General features: G+C 33.3%; 1 protein-coding gene and 1 long non-coding RNA gene across 2 annotated transcripts; one reads left to right on the top strand and one right to left on the bottom strand.

Annotated features, from left to right (window-relative positions):
- Positions 1-5,734: 5,734 nt before the first annotated feature.
- On the bottom strand, positions 5,735-6,673 carry LOC144564388 (ethylene-responsive transcription factor ESR2-like). The gene has a single exon (XM_078313989.1). It carries the CDS (start codon positions 6,671-6,673, stop codon positions 5,735-5,737), a length of 939 nt encoding a protein of 312 aa, XP_078170115.1.
- Positions 6,674-18,260: 11,587 nt separating this feature from the next.
- On the top strand, positions 18,261-19,109 carry LOC144564858 (uncharacterized). The gene is made up of 2 exons (XR_013514761.1): positions 18,261-18,458; positions 18,697-19,109. It is a non-coding gene; the product is annotated as an uncharacterized LOC144564858 (long non-coding RNA).
- Positions 19,110-19,868: the final 759 nt, after the last annotated feature.

The raw sequence follows: 19,868 nt of genomic DNA, 5'->3' as shown, positions 1-19,868 counted from the left end.
TGTTACTACTTTCACATTTTTTTTCTATTGAGATATATTCATATATGTTGAAATTTCGTGTGTTTGGGCTAGAGTGGGATAAATGGTACGAAGGAGTCGGCTCTGTTACGGAACGACACAATACTCATGACGGTTACGTGCCGTGACTCGTGTGTCCTATGTTGTGACTATTCATGTGTCGTGACCATCTTTTGAAAATTCTGCATGACATAGCACCTCGCACGAAAGATCTAATTATAAATGGTGAATCTTGAATAAACTAATCTCAAACATAATCAAATGGTCATGCGAGTCATTTTTGGCCACAGCGTGACTCACGTGTGGCGTGATCATTCGTGTGCCGTGACCACCCCTTAACATTTTGGTCACAACATATTATGTGAAAAATTAACTTGGTCATAGCTCACGGTACAAAACCAAAATTATGACATGTTAGTCACAGCACGATAGGTTTTGCCCAATTAGTACTTTTTTCCACTCTAATTGGGGCCAGGTTAAGTGACCTTTCTTATTTACGTTGTTATTTAGCTTATGAAAGAACTGCCGGGAAAATAAAAATCAAATAGTACTAATGATTGGTTAAGTTGGTTCGTTAGGCTTATGAAATAATATTTGATTCAATGGACATTAATCCGAAACTTTTTGCTTTGAACCACGTCTGTTTAGTGTTTAATATAATTTTGAAAATTTTAACTGCCCGATCATGACAACGGAAATAATTCAACAACCAATATCAGATCGTTCTTCAAATACGTAACAATTGACTCTATGTTATCTTGCAAATATACTAGAGCAATATCAATAACATAGAAATGAACCTGGGCACAAAATCTACCTTCTAGAACGTATATGTACTTCCAAAATTTTGGTTATATATTGTAGAATACTAAAATTAGAATGTATCAAGCTTAATAAATTAGTTATATAATAAAATTGTAGAATATTAATTTTTACTGTTTTTTATGATTTATGATTGATGATAAAAAATAATTTAAAATATCGACAATTTCATGAATCATAAAAAATAGTAAAAAAAAAAATTTCAAAAATAGTAAAAATTGCTATTCTAAAAGTTCATTATATAACTAATTTATTGAGCTACTTAAATCGAAGTTTGAAATTTATATGATAGATTTTTGAGACCGTAGCACGGATGACCTTATATTATCCATAACACCCAAGCCTTACTCTTTTTAAAATAAAATAAAAATATTTCTTTCTAAACATCACGATGCGACATGCACGCACCCTTCTAAATCATAATTTTTTTAGAAACCATAAATGAAAAAAAAAAATTTACCAAACCAAGTTAGATTATTATTATTATTATTTTTTTACAAAATCATAAGAACCGAGATGCCAATTCGGTCCCAGCTGTTTTCACAGATTTCGAGAAAAAAATACGTTAAAGTTTTGTAGAAACACATTGGACCGAATTATCATTTCGAAATAATAATATTTGAAACCAAAATGACATTTTAGTCTTTATGGTTTTTGTAAAAAAAAAAATGTAATTATGTTGGCTTCATTAAAATCTTTTTTCTATTTATGGTTTATAAAAAAAATTCTCTAAATCACAGGTACTTTCACATTTACCTTTTTGAATTTTTTTTAAAACTCTTTTCAAACTTTCAAATGGCATGTTGATCTGATCAGGGGCGGAGCCACACTTTAGAACAATAAGGGTCAAATATGTATGGGATCAATTATATAAAAAATTTCGAATTATGAGCGTCAATTATATACAAACTTTATGCAGAGAATGGGGGTCAATTTTACCGTAATGATATCTACGCTAAATTATATAGAAAATTAAATATAAATATAAAATTTTAAAAATTAAATAAGAGTCAATTGAACCCATTAGATTTTCTTAGATCCGCCTCTTGGATCTGATGTATAATTGTATTGCAAATTAACTATCTTTTTACTCTCTCGAGTTGCACGTAGAATATTACATAGATAACAAATATGGACCAATCAAAAATCGTATCTGACTTGACTAGAATCCAAACTCGACCCGACTCGGTAGATTCAAAAAATCATATGACTAGATTTCAACCTACTTATATAACTTAAGAGTTAAGACGACCTAACCCTGTGTGATTGGAAATCGAACAATATATTCGAATTATGATCCGACCTGAATCACCTGATCCGAACCTGAACCACTTTTGATCCATAATAAAACAATCATAAAAAACGATGAAGCCGAGTGTTCCCATTCCCACTTAAACCGCCGCTTTATTTGATGTAAATAATTTTGAGACTGGAGAAAGTTAATTTTTTTTTTTCTGCCGATGAAAGTCGTATTCATTATTATGATTTTTTTAAAAATAGAATTAAATTTAAAGATTTCAAAGAAATAAGTACACTGAATTTGATTTTTATGAAACAACTCCATTGATCCTGTGAATTAGTGAAGGCAGTTTACAATACAAACAATAAGTATGGTGTAACAAATGCATTCTTGTCAGGATCGGTAGAGCTATTTTTCATAAATATCAAATTCAGCATACTTGTTTCGTTAAAATATTTAAATTTAATGCTATTTAAAAAAAAAATCCCATTTTTACTATATAAGTTAGGCTCATGTACCTTTATCCTCCTTATAGTCTAATATAATTAAGCTAGCTAGAAGCATTAGGTAAAAGCAGTATTAATTTCTTATGTACCCGGTAGTGACAGCCAGATTAAATTTTAGTCAGATATATATCTGGTATAAGAACTGCTCTAGCTATTGTCTCCTCATATATTTAAAATATGCTTAAATAAGGAAATTAGTTTATAAGAGATTATAATGTCTCAAATTTCAACAATGCAGTTTAGCAGAAACCTATCTGGTAGATATATAATTCATGAGTGGCATGAGTTGCTGAAGATAATAGGAACAATATCATTACGCGTCATAGTGATAATTGAATAATTCAGGTTTGGTTCGGCGTGGTCAAAAGTTCGTGATTCGAGAATAATTCGGAAATGATTCAGAATTATCTAAATCAAAGATCTCAGTCCCACAAGGAAGCAAAAATAAAAATAAAAAATAGAAAAATATTATGGAAAAAATTCGGGAAAAGTTCGGAAATAATTTGTGTAATTCGGAAAAATTTCTTAAAATTCGCGAATAATTCGATCAAAGTTCGATCAATCAAATAATTCGGCATTCGGTTCTCCATCACCAACAAAACAAATTATTTGTGAATCTTGTGACTATGTTACGCATTAGAATATCTTGGAGATGGGACAATCATGACAAAACCAAAGATAACCTAATTAATGAAAAAAGGGTTGTCATGGCATTCTTGTACGTTGTTATTGTGGAGAACTTGAAAGTATATCTCATCTATTTTTCAAGAATAAATTTGTGAGATGGGTGTGGTTTTGAATGGAAGCTTGTAAGAATCAATTCCTGAATTGGTCTTCTCTTGAGGGGATATGAATCTGCTGTTATTCCGAATCTAACCGTTCAAAATTTTATATTCACGTATCTCTATAAAGAAACTTTTTAATGCACAAATCTCAACAAATTTGAACGGTTAGATTCGGAAAAGCAGCAGAGTTGATTCCCTCTTGAGGATGTGGTCCAATTTGCTTATACACTCCCTAAATTTAGTAAAATTGCATTCTTAATTACCAACACTACAACAATGTAGATACTTTTTGCGAGAGAAAAAACAAATTTATGACGGTACTCCCTCGCGAAAAGTACCGTCGCAAAAAGAAAAAACTGAATAATAAGAGCAGTCCGTCACAAAAAGTCACTTTTTTATCCTCGCGAAAGGTGTCTCGTTCTTGTTGTGCAACTGTATGTGCAATACTGTAGTATGTGTGATAGCAATACAAATTTACCCAACTGTATGTGCAATACAGAAATTAAATAAATTAGAATATTTTATGTTTAATTAAAAATATTAGAAAATCCTAAAACTGCAAAATAATTTTGCGGAAATAGGAACTCCAAATTCGCAAAATTATTTTGTGGAAAATCGCTGAATTTTTGCAAAATTATTTTGTGGTTTTAGCATAATCCAAAAAAAATCAGAATCGATGTAGATTTTGAAATTTGATATTTTTTTAATATTAATAAAAATTTCAGTACGATCCATTAAGTCAAATTATATGACTACCCGAGCTAGCAAAATTAAACTTCTTTATTTAGAAAAAGTAAACCAGAGAATTTGTTCTTGAAAAACATAAAAATTGATCTACTAATTATGCAATTGGTGCTATATATCTACGGCCACAGTGAGAATATACAAAGATATATTCGTTGCTAATAATATAGCAGCAACAAATCTATACTATCAAAAAATGTATATACTGGTAAAAAAAATAAAACTGCTAAAATATACCAATCAAAATTGCATAGATTTTTTTTTTCTAAATGAATATGTTATTTACATTAATAAAAACCGATAAGTCATTGAATAGGCTTTTGATTATTTTTTGAATATTTTTTACAAACCATAAATAAAAAATAGATTTTACGAAACTAACTTGATTGCTTTCTTTTTTACAAAATTCATAAGAACAATGCCATTTCGGTCCCTTTTTTTTGACCGAATTGTCTGTTTTCACATATTTCGAGTAAAAAATACGTTGAAAAATTGTGAAATTACATCAGACCGAATTGCCATTTTGGTCCCAAAAAAAAAATCGAACCAAAATATCATTTCAGTTCTTATGATTTTTGTAAAAAAAATAATCATAATGGTTTCACAAAAATCTTTTTTTTTTAATTATGGTTCATAAAAATTCTGTGGCCAATGGGTTGGAATTCCAACTGAATTTTTTTTCTTTCTATATCATCTAAGAAGATTTCAGAAATTCTATAAGTCAAAAACAAAACAGTGTCTTGGATCTAAGAAGATTTCAGAAATTTTTTTCTTTCCATTCCGTACCTTCACATCACTGCGCTGCCGCCGCGACAACTTTAGAAAACGACCTGCGTTTTTTCTTTTCATCTCATCTCTATACTTTTTTCTCATTTTATTAATATTTTTTGTTCTTGAATTTGAACTATATGTAACTATTCCATTTCGTCTTCATTAAATATTGTCGCCTTCTTTAAATCTACATCCAGTCCTCTGTCGACAAAAATCCCATCGACAAGTACCAGCTGAGATACTGATGCTGGTTCGCTTATAGCAAAATGCCCTTCTTGGAAACTAACGTAGTTAAATGCGTGTGCCTAGTTAGCTAGTTAACTAAAACTGGAAGAGTCCTCCTCCCGCTGAGCAAACTGGAGATGTTTTATCCATTTATATAATAACTGTGAGCTACAGTGAATTTTCATGGACAAATCCCTTTTTATGAAAATACATTACAGCGCGCGACGTGTTACAATTTTATTTTATTTTATTTCAAGCACATTCTTCGTTAAAATAAAATAAACATATTACGTTAGAGAGAAAATGGTAAGGAAAAAAGATATAAGGTAATATAATTTCATGAAACAAGACATATTCGAGATAGATGGATATATATATATATGAACTAGATGCTAAAACACAATGTAACTACCTTTTTTGATATAGCTGCAAGTCAATACATATTTCCACATAATTACCAACTTTCTTTAATCTTAAAACAAACTAATATATATAAATATATCATAAAGTTGATATGATGACAAGCAGCTATATAGGGTAAAACAAAAGACCTAGCTAGGGGAACCATGCGCCGCAATTCTAATCATATGGTTACAATAATTTGAACAATGGTGATATCAAAATCAAGCATTGTGCAAGTTAGAAGAAATGAACTCAAAGAAGCCAGGATATTGCATGATATCTTCCAGTAATCCGTGTGGGTCCATCGGGAAATCGGTACCAGCATCATCGCAGAAGCAATCTGACGAGTAGAAACCTTGCACCTCTTGCTTCATCACCATTTCCTGACCAACTGTATACTCTGCTGCACCATTACAAATGTCAACACCGTTGTTGCACTGGTTATGCCTCGGGTAGAAACCTTTTATGATATCTTGTAGTAACCCTGCCTCGGCTGGTTCACTGTGAAGGAGATCCATGTTGTTGCTTGGCTCAGAAAGCTGAGCTGTAACTGCAATTGAAGGGTTCTGTAACTCCTGTTGCTGCACTTGCTGTGGCTGTGTTCGTGGGAAGAGGAGAGAAGGTTCAGTAGGTGTGCAACTCGCATAGGAACACTCAAGCGTACCACCAGCTAGAATAGGAATAGCAGTAGGAATATTACTTGCTCCTCCTCCATGGTTTAACCATGGAATAGCAGCGTAAGAAGCACAGTTACCAGCATTGCATGTTTGCGAAGAGGGATTCAACAGGCCACGCAAGATAAGTGGGTTCAATGGAGGTGGTGCGGTTGGCATAGTTGGCCATGTCCAATCACCTGTTGCCACGTGACCATGCTGCATGGCTGAAGGAAACGGGAAGTTGGTGCGTGCTTTATGGCCTCTCATGGCACGAGCAGCCATGTCATATGCACATGCTGCTTGCTCGGCTGTGTCGAAGGTGCCGAGCCACCGCCTTTCCTTAGATTGCGGGTCTCTGATCTCAGCTGCATAACGACCCCATGGACGGCGTCTAACCCCACGGTAGCGTATGGTACCATCTTTGTTTGCGGTACCAGGTGCTGTAGCCATGGCCCTCTTGCCATTGCTGTTAGTACCCATGTTGCTTTGTGATCTCTTCTCCATGTATACGGAGATAATGATGATGTATTTTTTACAATTTTTTTCTGGAATGATGTAGAAGCAGAGAAGTTTGAAGAGTGCAAGGTGGCTTACAAGTTATATATAGAAAGAAGAGGAGAGGTTGGAGGCTTAAAGCTAGCTAGTTGGGTGCTTTTTAATTAAAGCTTTAAATTGTGTGTAGATGAGGAGCTAGCTTTGATGGATACACTCATGCGCCATATGTGGGAAACGGAAGAGGGGAATGTTTCTGTTTCTCCAAGCTTTAACTATTTATGATCAGTAGATATAAATATATAATATATTAATATAACGTGCGCGCGCGCAAGTGATATGTGCTCTAAGTTAAAAAGGCACCTAGCAAATTGATAGTAGACTGCACCTCTATACAGGGGAGTGCTATTTTAAGATGTTATTGGTCAGCACTTGTCTTCTTCGTGAGAAATCCCAAGTTTTTGATTGATGGCGCAGCAGCAAAATGTCAATAATTTTTTTCTAACTCTCTACAACATTTCATTTGTAAGAGAATTCTATATATCATAACATGCTTAATAATAAAAATATGAAAGACTTAACACATCAGGAAAACTCTCTGTTTACTAATCTTCAAAGAATCAGTACATAGACTATTCAAATCTCAAGATGTGATAGAAGTAGGAGTGCAAACGAATAAAATATTATCCATTAATATCCATGTCTGTATTATAATTTTTGCAGATTCAAATATTTGGATGCAGATAATTTGCGGATATGGATACATATATGAATATATTTTTTACGGATACATATATGGATACAGTTTCAGTTTTGAAAGCAGATACGGATATGTATAACTATCTGTATCCGTATTTTATTTTAGTTTTTTTTTATATCCATTTGTGTGGATTCAGATACGGATACAGAAACGGATAATCATCGTATTCGCATTTTTTTATCCGCATGTTTTAGAAATGATTAGAAACGGATATTTTTTTTTGTTGGTATTTATTTATTTAATTATTAAAATATAGTTATGGTTATAAATGATATCATGTTATGATTTTGTTTCCTAACCATAACCATAATAAATCAAGAAATATCAAAACCTTGGACTTCCTCTTGAAGATGACATCAAACAATAGGACCAATAACATCTTAAATTTTCTCAAAGAATCATGGTAACGTTAAAATTTTCCATAAAAACTAAATAAGGGAGCTCTTCCATATAAAATGCATTAAAAACATTCTTTTTATACAGTTGAAAATATAAGAAGCATGTATTAAATAAGGGTAAAAATGGTATAATGAAATAAAAATTTATCTTTGCGCTTATTAATACAATTTGAGCGCTTAAAATAGCACTCCCCTGTACAAAACCATTATTATAATGATATGCATCCATTAATGAAAAGCCAGTTTTTGTTACACTTGTGTCTCTCGTTTAATTAAGACTATTAATTAATTTTCCCATTTTTTTATGTAAAACCAAAAGGAATTTTTCGTTTTTGGCAATAATAAGTAATTGAGTTATATTGGGTAGTTGGTGAGTGATTACTAATTAATTAGTGGCCGGTTCATTTGTGAAATGGAATCATTACGCATTAATTAGAGGTGATCATTTCTACTGTTTCATTTTTCATCGAGAGTTCAGTTTATTTCATCTCTCGCACCTAAATTAATTAACGGCACCGTTATAATTAAAATGAGAGACCTGTGAGTCTTAATTAACGGCGCCATGTAGAAAATTAGTTATTTTATATATTCAATTTTTATTATTTCCTTTACCACTTAATTTTGTAGCAAATAAATTTAAAATTTTTAAAAAATTTGCATTTACATACATTACTCATAAAATTTGCATTTACATACATTACTAATATTAGACATTTGAAGTCGATCAGATATATAAATTTTTGAAGTTGTGCTCACCGAATTCTCTCGGTGAGCATATCGCACCCTAACTTTGCTCATTTTAAAATATAAAAATTAGCAATCTCATTATTACGTCCATGACTTACTAATTAATGCTTTATATAATTAACAATGTTTGTCTTTCGACAAGTGTTTGATCTGTCGATATTTGGAAACAACTGCAACTAATTTCATGACTAATGTCAGATTCATTAAAAAGCTTCTTGATATTATTGACTTCAGTTCAATTTGAAAGAATAAAATCTTGCTTTTTCCGGTTTAATGATTCGGTTCGGTTTATTTTTTAAAACAAAATTATAATTTCGGTTTGGTTCGGTTCGAAAATTTTCAAAATCAAAATAACCGAACCAACCGAACTTTTATATATTATTAATTGAGTGAGTCTATGGTACTATGCATATTACGATTACCGTGCTACGGCTCTATATTCGAGTTTTCAAATCCTAACGGTCGATCCGAACCGTTCATCTTGTTCTCCATATTAATATGTGTTTGGAGACCAAAATTTACATTTTTTGAAATTTTTTTACTATTTTTTTAGATTTATTGAAAATCACTGTTTTTGGATGGTCCAGAATTTTCAGATCAAGTGATTTTCTAAATATCTAAAAAAAATAGTAAATTTTTTTCAAAAAATGTAAAATTTGGTCTCCAAACACATATTAATATGGAGAACAAGATGAATCGTTCGGATCGACCGTTAGGATTTGAAAACTCGAATATAGAGCCGTAGCACGGTAACAACCCGTGATATGCATAGTACCATAGACTCACTCTTATTAATTTGATCCGGATCGTGCCAGTTTATTTCTTAATCAATTGCTTTAAATACTTCGGTTTATTTCTTAATATCTCAGTTTCTTACTATTTATTTCTTAATATAATTTGGTTTATTATAAATCAATGGCTTTAAATAAAAACATTAATATATTTCGGTTTGAATCGAAAAAACTGAAATAAAACTTTGGTTCGGTTCTATTTTTAAAACCGAATTATAGCTTTAGTTTGCCTAATTCAGTTCGGTTTCAACCGAACCGAACCAATGAACACCCCTGCTCTTGGAGACGAGCCTAGCTAACTAATTTTCTAACAGCTTAGTCTTTATAATTTCCACAACGTCAATTATCATATTTGTTATAATGTGCTGAGACGAGATATATAGTTTCTAATCCTAACATATCAATGGTTCTAATTAATCAATCAATATATAAATATTAAATATAATCAATGATCCAAATTAATTATGAGCTAGTTAACAAACTGAATCGGGAACGAGCCAGCACAATCAAAATCGTATCTGGTTCTATCAGCGAGATATTCAAAAGTTTAAAAAAGGAAAAAAAATCAAGCCGATTCAAGCGAATACAAGCTATTAATTTTTTGTCGGTCCTTTTTGGGGACGTAAAAACAAAAGTAAACGGATCTATTTTTGAGTTCAACAGGTTCTATGATTGTCTGATAGAGTGGAAAAAATATACCGTAACTTGTTGTGCTGTGATTAACACGTCGTTATTTTAGTCTCGTATCGTGCTCTGATAAAATTAATTTTTTACATACCATGTTGTACCGTGACTCAAATATATATCAAGTTGTCATGACACATGAATAATCATACCATGTGAGTCACGCTGTACCCAAACGTGCCATGAGCAAACATGACTTGCGTGACTTGCATGACTATTTGACTATAATTTAGGTTAAATTATTAAAGATTTACTATTTGAACATGATATAACAGTTCTAATTACATGTAACTCGTGTTACCATGCACGTGTTGTGCTGTACCGTGACTGCATCTTTTGCATGACGTGCCGTGTCAAATTTTATAAAGATGCTTACAGCATGCGAATAGTCACAGTACGAGACACATGAGTCACGACACATAACCGACATATGCGCCGTGCCGTACTGTACCATAATTGTGCGGTTCCGTGAGGGAACTAGCTTCGCCATACAATCTTTCGCACTATACCGTCCGATCCGCCTTAGATCTGTTGACACAAAAATCGAAGCAGATACACTACACAAAGTTTAAAATATTGCCCACGAATCTTAAATTAGATTGGACGATCATTAAATCTATCAAATCATAGTAATAAATCAGATAGACATCGGACCTATATCCTCAAGTCCATGTTGAATTAATCATCTCTGTACGTATCAATGTCCAGACTAATTTTATGCGCACAATGATCGGGTACGATGGATACTAATTTATGAGCATAGTGTAAATTTTAAATTAAAAATTGATTTGGTGAATACTATATATACGGTTTATTTATGAACTCTTGAATATATGATAATGATTAATTATTTAGCATCAATACTTTGCCGTTGTGACAGTAATATACTACTCTCTGTTAATTTGCAATTACTAATAAGTCCAGTCGGTACGTTGATTTTACAAGACTCCTGCATGCTGTTATAACCATTATTGTAAAAAGGCGATTAATCGGTCAATTAGTCGTTAGCGGTAACCAAATTCTTACGAATTTTTCTAAATAATCGTTTGACGGTAACCTATCTAGTTAATAACCGCATAACGTTATATATTTACAACAGTACTGGTTATAACATTAGTTTGATTAACAAATAAAAATCACTACAGAACCAGTGCATGCAGTAACAGTCTTTCACAATATAGAATTTCATCTTAAGTTCCGATTTGAATATAATTTATTTTTGTTTGGATTTGTTTGAATTTATTTTAGAATTTAGTTTAAATAAGCATTGTAAAAAAAAATCCCTCCTCTTGATTAATTCACTCTTACATCATCTGATACTAGCCGTAGAAATGTAGAGGATCCAACCACGTTAGGTTGTCTGATTGAAAGCCCTGCCTTTAAAAGTACCTAATAAACACTTTTAAAAAGTGGCATGTGTGTAACTATTAATCGAAGCGTTTCCACTCAAAAAAAAAAAAAAAAAGACTTAACCTAACCTAGCCCTCTTGTCACTACAGAACTTTCCTATGTTTCGTATTCTATTTACGTCACTGTTGAATCAAACTAATGATACTAGCCGTATAATACAAGTACAGTGGAAAAAATGTGCCGTATTATGTCATGTGCTGTGACTAACACGTCGTGACTCTGGTCTTTTATCATACCGTGATCAAATTAATTTTTCACGTGCCGTACCATTACTAAAATATTAAGGGGTGGTGACGGCAGGCGAATGGTCACGCCACGAGAGTCACACTATGCCCAAACATGCCGTGACCAAACGTGTCTCACGTGACTCGTGTGACAATTTAATCATAATTCAAGTTATGTTAGTTTATTCAAGATTCACTATTTAATCAATACCTAATGGTCCTAATTACACGTGACTCGCATTACTATGTTCCATGCCGTGACTAGATTTTTCATGTGCCGTGCCAAAGTTTCAAAAGATGGCCACGGCACACGACACGCGAGTCACGGCACGTAACTGACACGCATGCTGTACCATTCCGTACTATAACCGTGTCATTCTGTGACGAAGCCGTCTCCACCGTGCAATTTTTCTCACTCTACACAGGTTATCTGATTGAAAGCCCTGCCTTTGAAAGAACTTAATAAACACTTAAAAAGTGGCATGTATGTAACTATTAATCGAAGCGACTTAATCTAACCTACCCCTCTCTTGTCATTAGAGAAAAGTTTCCTATGTTTTATATTCTTCTATATATTTACGTCACTGTTGAATCCCTTCATTCCCTCAAACAAAGACACAGTGCAAGTGTAGGTGGCACGCTGGGATGATCTCCTTGTCTCCTCTTTGAGTTTCCCAATGGCGCTCTCTCTTGTCATTCCATGTAACAACAAGGAGAAGCCTCCAAATTTAGCCTCATTTATTAGCAGCGACAGGAACTGGAGGAAGAGGAGACCCTCTCAAAACCCCTTGCACGCTTGTGTACCTACCATCTCTCCCATGTAGCGTACTAGCGTTAGCGTATAGTATTCTACTCTAATGTAACAAGATTTGACCTTTATAAAAACCCCTCCCAAAACCCCTATATATCTATGATCTCCGTGCAAAGTTGAGGATTTTAGCTGTGCATGCTTGTACGTGGAGAGAAAACACTACGTGGCTGGTTGGCTGGAGGCCTGCTACGCGTGTAACGGTGTAAGTTAATGATAACCATGCCATTGCCATGCCATGATCAGACACAAGTCACAACAACCGTAGTCGCAGTTGTTTCTGCATGTATATATTATGGCGATGAAAAGAAAGAAACTTTTGGCTCAGTTATATATCGCTTTTCTTTACAAAGAAATTATTCCAAAGACCTAGCTAGTATATTAATTCCTGTCTTTCTTTTAAAATATTAACTAGACACCAAGCTTTGAATTATTGCATCGTATATTCAAAAATAAGAAGAAAATGAGGGATGCCAGCAAGGAAAATAATTGATATCCATATATGTAGTAAAGATGTTGTGCTCTGTACCATATAAATATTTTATATATATATAGATGTCAACAGATAAATAGTTAGTTATATATTAGATCAAATTTGATGGTGAGTTTTAATTAATTTCTCAATAAACATTGCTCGTTTGACGGAGAGGTTCGCACTCAAACATTGCTCGTTTGAGATTTTGTGCAAAAAACTTACTTCGTTTAAATTCACACATAAAAAAACTTGAAAAGTTGGAATCGGAATTACATGTTCATGTTATTCTCAATAATAACAGCAAATTTATTTTCCTCAAATTAATACACCGAAGTGTTTAAAACGATTTTTAGTTCAAATATCAGTGATATAGCATCCTTAATGACGATGCATCTACTATTTAATATATTTTTATCATTTCTACTTCAATTACTATAATATAATTTTTTGTAAGCCTCTAGAAATAATCTAGAATATTTTCGTACTGATTAGCTAGCTATATATCCTCCAACATCAATATCTAGCAAATATGCTGAGTCCGGGTCATTTGCATTACCTCGCAATTTAAGTTTGAATTCGGACCGTCTGATCAGAATCCATTCTAATTCCGCCAAAACCTGCAAGGCTTTAAGATTCGTGTCTATGTAAAACGAATGGACCAGGTTCCAAATCACCGTTTGAGGTAACTTCTTAGTTGATATGATCGAATTCCAGTAATTAATGTTATTAATTGTTTGGTTTGCGCAGTTGCGCTTAATTTACCGACCAGAACAATATTTTACAACAAATATGTTTCTTTTTTTTCTATTGTAGAAATAACCAAGCCCTCATATAATGCTAATATCTTTGATATGAAGACAAAGACCAACATCCTCTGTACAAAGTCATAACTTAATTTGAAATTCGAATGAAGATTTTTTATGGAAATTACATAGATGTTACAACCAGTGTAGTAAATAACGGTATGCGGTCCTCGGACAAACTCTAAGCGACTAAAATAATAAATAATAATCGGCCATAATCAGAAATAATCGATCGATTAGTCGAAAAAAATTCACAATAATTTAGTCACCATCAATAACTAATCGACCGATTAATCAATTTAAACAAATATTTTTTTGTCATCTTTCATAAATTATAAATATATACATATATATATATATATATATATATATATATATATATATATATTAAGAATTAATATTTTACATGTTCATTATATAACTAATTTATATTTATAAACTATTTAGATCGAAATTTAAAATTTATATGATAAATTTTTCAAACCGTATTACGAAAACCTTATATTATACATGTACATATCCTCTCTCTCTCTCGCATGTCACATTTTGTTTCTTGGCAGCTTTGGAAAGAGGCGTCGTCGTAACACGAGGCGGCTGATAGCAGACAAACAGGCGAATTTTTTTGTGGGCCGTAGCAAGTGAGATCTCTTGCCAACAGATAAGAGATTCTGCTGTTTTAAAGGACAAATTTAATAAAATAGAAAACAAAAATCAGACAAAGTTTCTGTACTTTATTTCTTTTCAACCACTGGGATCGGGAGCTTTGTCAAGAACACTGTGAACCTTTTGCCTTTTGAATTAAACAAAAGATTTTTATTTATTTATTTCTTTAAACATTACTACAGCAGTCACTTGAATGACTTGATTGAGGACTTCTACGAAATTTATTTTATATGATTTAGTTGTAGAAACAAGGTGTCCAGAAGTGCATTTATACGGAATTTTCTATATAAAACAAGTGCATTTTCGGAAAGTAATTATCACAATTCTCAATGTGTAAAAAAAAATCAGAATTTTCTTCGGTTGTATGATTAATATTATTATATTGCAATCTAGAGATCCATCGAAAATTTAAGATAACATTTTTCTAATTCAAGTATTGCATTGGATCTGAATTTCCAAAATTTTAACAGTAATTATTATTTTTTTGATTAAAGGTTGAAGTTTAAGCTATTTAATTATTAATATAATAATATCTACAAAAGAGTTTTCTATTTGAATTTCAAATTTGTGATTTCTGAGTAATAATATTGAATTTGTCTTTTGATCATAAGATCAAGCGGTGGTTCGCAACTTGAATCCGCATCACCCTAGGTACCTGAGGTGCAAGTGTTGAATGTAGACCATTCATTTCACTTGGCACGAATCTCAAAGCAGACCCTATAGCCTCACAGCTACCGAATTGAGTTTAGTCGGAATGGAATTAATCTGGACCGTCCATTTTTATAAATTGTCAGGTACCTGGGCGGATACGGACTCTCGCAACTTCGCATAGTTATCATACTATTAGAGAGGCAACTTGCATTTGGGTCTGATTCAAACTTTAGGTGCAAATTGCTGTGCTTGCGAATTTTCATGTGAAAAAAGGTTGAGAAAATATTAAATAAAATGTCAAATCAAGACAAGTTGGGACGTGGGTTTTGCCTATCAGAGGACAGAGGCGATACGGCACAAGGATCTCTTAGCTTCATTTGTAATCCATTCAGACTTGTCGCTCATGTTTCTCGTGCCTCTTAACACACACACACACGTTATGCTACGCGTAACCCAGTAGCTAACTCATATATATATTATGGGTAAAGCTAGGGTGCTATGAGTTGCATGGAGGGTTATCATGCTACGGTTCTATATTCGAGTTTTTAAAATTCTAACGGTCAATTCGAACCGTTCATCTTGTTCTTCATATTAATATGTGTTTGGAGACCTAATTTTACATTTTTTGAAATTTTTTTACTATCTATTAAGATGGTTTGAAAGTCGTTGTTTTTCAATGGTTCAGAAATTTAATAAAGACAACAATTTTCAAACCATCTTAATAAATAGTAAAAATAAATTTCAAAAAATTTTAAATTTGGTCTTTAAGCACATTTTAATATGTATTGAACATCTAACAGTTTGGATCAACTGTTTGAACTTTGAAAATCGAAAAACCGAGTCGTTTGTTCCTGGGGCTAGGAAAAAACGTTTTGAGCTTAGCCAATCTCTCTCTCTCTCTATGTATATATATATATATATATATATAGAGAGAGAGAGAGAGAGAGAGAGAGAGATGGGCTATGGTGCATTGCAATGCATGGAAGGGTTTGTGCATTGGACCATAAATTTAAAATTCAAAATTCAAATGACCGATCCAAACCGTTCATCTTGTTCTCCATATTAATATGTGCTTGGAGACCAAATTTTACATTTTTCTGAATTTTTTACTATTTATTAAGTATTTTACAAAATTGTTGATCCAACAGCGGCTGCTGATTTTACTGTTTTGTTAAGCCACCGTTGGATCAACAATTTTGTAAAATACTTAATAAATAGTAAAAAATTTAGAAAAATGTAAAATTTGGTCTCCAAGCACATATTAATATGGAGAACAAGATGAACGGTTTGGATCGGTCATTTGGATTTTGAATTTTAAATTTATGGTCCAATGCACAAACCCCTCCATGCATTGCAATGCATAGGGCTGCAAACGAACCGAAGCGAATCGAATCTGATCTAGTTCGAATTCGAATTTATTTCGAATCGAATTCAGTTCGAAATTGAAATAGATTTCGAACATAAAAGACCAATTCGAATTTGGTTCGATATAATTCGAACTAGTTCGTTTTGATTCGAAATTAGTTCGAAATTGAGAGCAAAAAATTCGAGATTCGTGAACTTTTAAGTCAAAAGGCCAAAAAATTCGAGATCTATTCACGAACCGTAAAAGCTTAAAGGAAAAGCTAATTTTGCGATGAAAGCCTGTTCTAGAGAAGAAGGGAACAAAATTCAATATGCTTCTAATTTACTAAATTGCCCTTGTCGTTGAGGCTGCCAATCATCGACCGGATTCTAATCCAGGTCTCGCTGAAACTCTAACCCTAGCTCGAAGCTCCATTCATGGCCATCGCGAGAACAGTAGTTGTTTGTCTGTTGTTTAGTAATTTTGGGATGAAAGCGTACGTAAACGAAGAGACAGCCTGTTCTCTCTCCTTGACAGCAAGAGACAGCTGTTCTGCACCTTCTCTCTCCTTGACAGCAAGAGACAGCTGTTCCGCATTGGGCCTGTTTCGAACCAAAAAATATTCGCGAACTAACGAATCGAATTGGGCTGGGTTCGAATTCGAAATTGAATTAATTTCGAATTGAACTGGTTTGAATTAATTTCGAACCGAATTACTTTCGAATCGATTTTTTTTCTAACTTTTTCGAATCGAACTCGAATCGAACTCGAATCGAATCACGAATCTCGAATTTTTTGTGCACCCCTAGCAATGCACCATAGCCCATCTCTATATATATATTATATATGAGGAGAGATCGGCTGACACCCTTTTTTGGTGACATCGGATGACACCGTGCATTTTCAAAGTCCAAACAGTTGATCTAAACCGTTCAACTTGATGGATATGTTAAAATATGCTTGCAGATCAAAATTTTCATTTTTCTGAATTTGTTTACTATTTATTAAGATGGGTACAAAATTCAACGGTCTGAATATAGCGATTTTGTTAAATACTTAATAAATAGTAAACAAATTCCAAAAAATATAAAATTTGATCTGCAAGCACATTTTAACATATTCATTATGTTGAACGGTTTGGATTGACTATTTGGACTTTGAAAACTTAAAAAATACACGATGTTATCCGATGTCACGAAAAAAGGGTGTCATCCCATCCCTCCTCATTATATATATATATATATAGAGTACGGCTAACGCGCTTCCTCTAGCATATGGGCCGAAATGCTTCTGGTGGAAATTTGAAATTTGAAAATCCAAAAAGTCGATCTGAACCGTTCATCTCCTTCTCCATATTAATATCTGCTTGGAGACCAAATTTTACATTTTTCTGAAATTTTTTACTATTTATTAAGCCACTTTGAAAATCGCTGATCCAACGGTGGCTTAACAAAACAGTAAAACCATTGGATCAGCGATTTTCAAAGTGGCTTAATAAATAGTAAAAAATTTCAGAAAAATGTAAAATTTGGTCTCCAAGCATATATTAATATGGAGAAGAAGATGAACGGTTCAGATCGACTTTTTGGATTTTGAAATTTCAAATTTCCACCGGAAGCATTTCGGCCCATATGCTAGAGGAAGCGCGTTAGCCGTACTCTATATATATATATATATATATATATATATATATATATATATGAGGAGGGTTCCACTGCCTCAATTTTTCATGCCTCCATGGAACCTCCAAATCTGGACCGCTCATTCATCATTCTCATCAACGGTCAAGATTAGAAATCTCTTCAGCGAATTTTTTTTTCAAATCGTCTCCAATACTAACTCTTCGTCTCTCTCATTCGCCCGACCCCTCTATGCCTCCCAACCTCAAATTCGCTAGGTTGCCTCTCCCCCACGCGCCTCCCTCACCTCTCTCTCGTGTCTTCTTCCCCGGCCCCCTTCCCCCAACCCCTCCGTGCAACCTCCGATGCTTCTCTGAGCCTCCTCCGACGCCCCCATGGATCCTTTTGCTTAATTGCTTGTAAGTTAGATAATTTTTTTTCTTTTCATTTCGATGCTCATGGATTTTCCTTTCAAATTAGAGGGAACGTCCAAGAATTGATTGGAAATTAATATTTTGGATTTCTTGGTTAGAGGAGATTAAGAAAAGCAAATTACAGAAGTTTTGATTTACATGGATTAAATGAAAATTACCATTTATATACTTATGTTTTCATAGTCACATTCTAATTCAAGAAAATTTTTATCTTTTGATGCAGTGCAAGGTACTCTGTAGTTCTAACCCTCGATGGATCCACCACCGATTTTGCTGATTTCAAACCGCCCCCATCCTCCTCTTATCTCCCCTGATTCGCAACAATGGATTCTTCACTTTCGATCCCATATAACAACCTATCCCTTTCATTCTACCGCATCAGGTTATTGTGGCACTGATTGCCCTGATTTTGCTTTGTGTTGTTACTGTTATTGTGATGTCACTGCTACTGCTACTGTTTTTGTATTGTGTTGTTATTGTGTTGTTATTGTTATTGTTATTTTGTGGTTTTCAAATTCAACGTGCGAGTCACACGTGGTTTAGCCAGTGTTGTAAATAATGGTCGTTGGACGGATATTGTACTGTCAAACAATTAATAAAAAATAATCGAAAATAATTAGTCATATTCAGAAATAATTGTCTGATTAGTTGAAAAAATTCATAACAATTTGGTCACCGCCAGTGACTAATCAGCTGATTAATCGATCTAAATAGACGTTTTTTTACAACACTGGACTCAGCACTTGAAATTAACAATTATGTACGAATTCGTGCTTGCATCGTTGGACAATTGAGAGTAAATTATTTGCTATATTTGTGTGACATTTGCTCAATTTCACTAAAAAAAAAAAGAAGACATTTGCTCAGTTTCTTTGTATTTTTTTTTTTTGAGAAAAAGTTTCTCTGTACCAGAATGGCTAATGAGATGACCCCTTGAGATATTTTTACTATTCATATGGTACAAATTTTCTGAATATCTTATACTTGTCTTGCATTTTATTTCTTTTGGGTCCCACGTTGAATATGGTCCTTTGTCAACATTTGTACCGACACAAGTCTGTATCCCGTTAGATATCTAGTTATAATGGGCATAAAAGATCAACTAACAAATAATGAATAGTCCCCAGTTGAGCTACTGTACTCGGTACGCAAGTGATGTGATCGAAAAAAGGAAAACAAAAAAGGCGAATAGGAGAAAAGATTTGAAAAAAGATTTGAAAAAAGGCAAATAGGTTGGTTTTATACAATGTATATTAATGAACGAACTTTTATTGTTTGCCTCTTTGGGTTACGTGATTCATCTGAATTTGTTAAACAGATGGGGGCTTCGATCTAGGGAAACGATTAGTCACGTTAGGCTCTATATATTGGTACTAGCTAGAATTAAACCGCTCC

The sequence above is a fragment of the Carex rostrata genome, chromosome 13 (genome assembly GCF_964058835.1).
Source record: "Carex rostrata chromosome 13, lpCarRost1.2, whole genome shotgun sequence".
NCBI lineage: Eukaryota > Viridiplantae > Streptophyta > Magnoliopsida > Poales > Cyperaceae > Carex > Carex rostrata.
The sequence above is the reverse complement of the archived record's forward strand: the minus strand, read 5'-3'. Positions and strand labels throughout refer to the sequence as shown.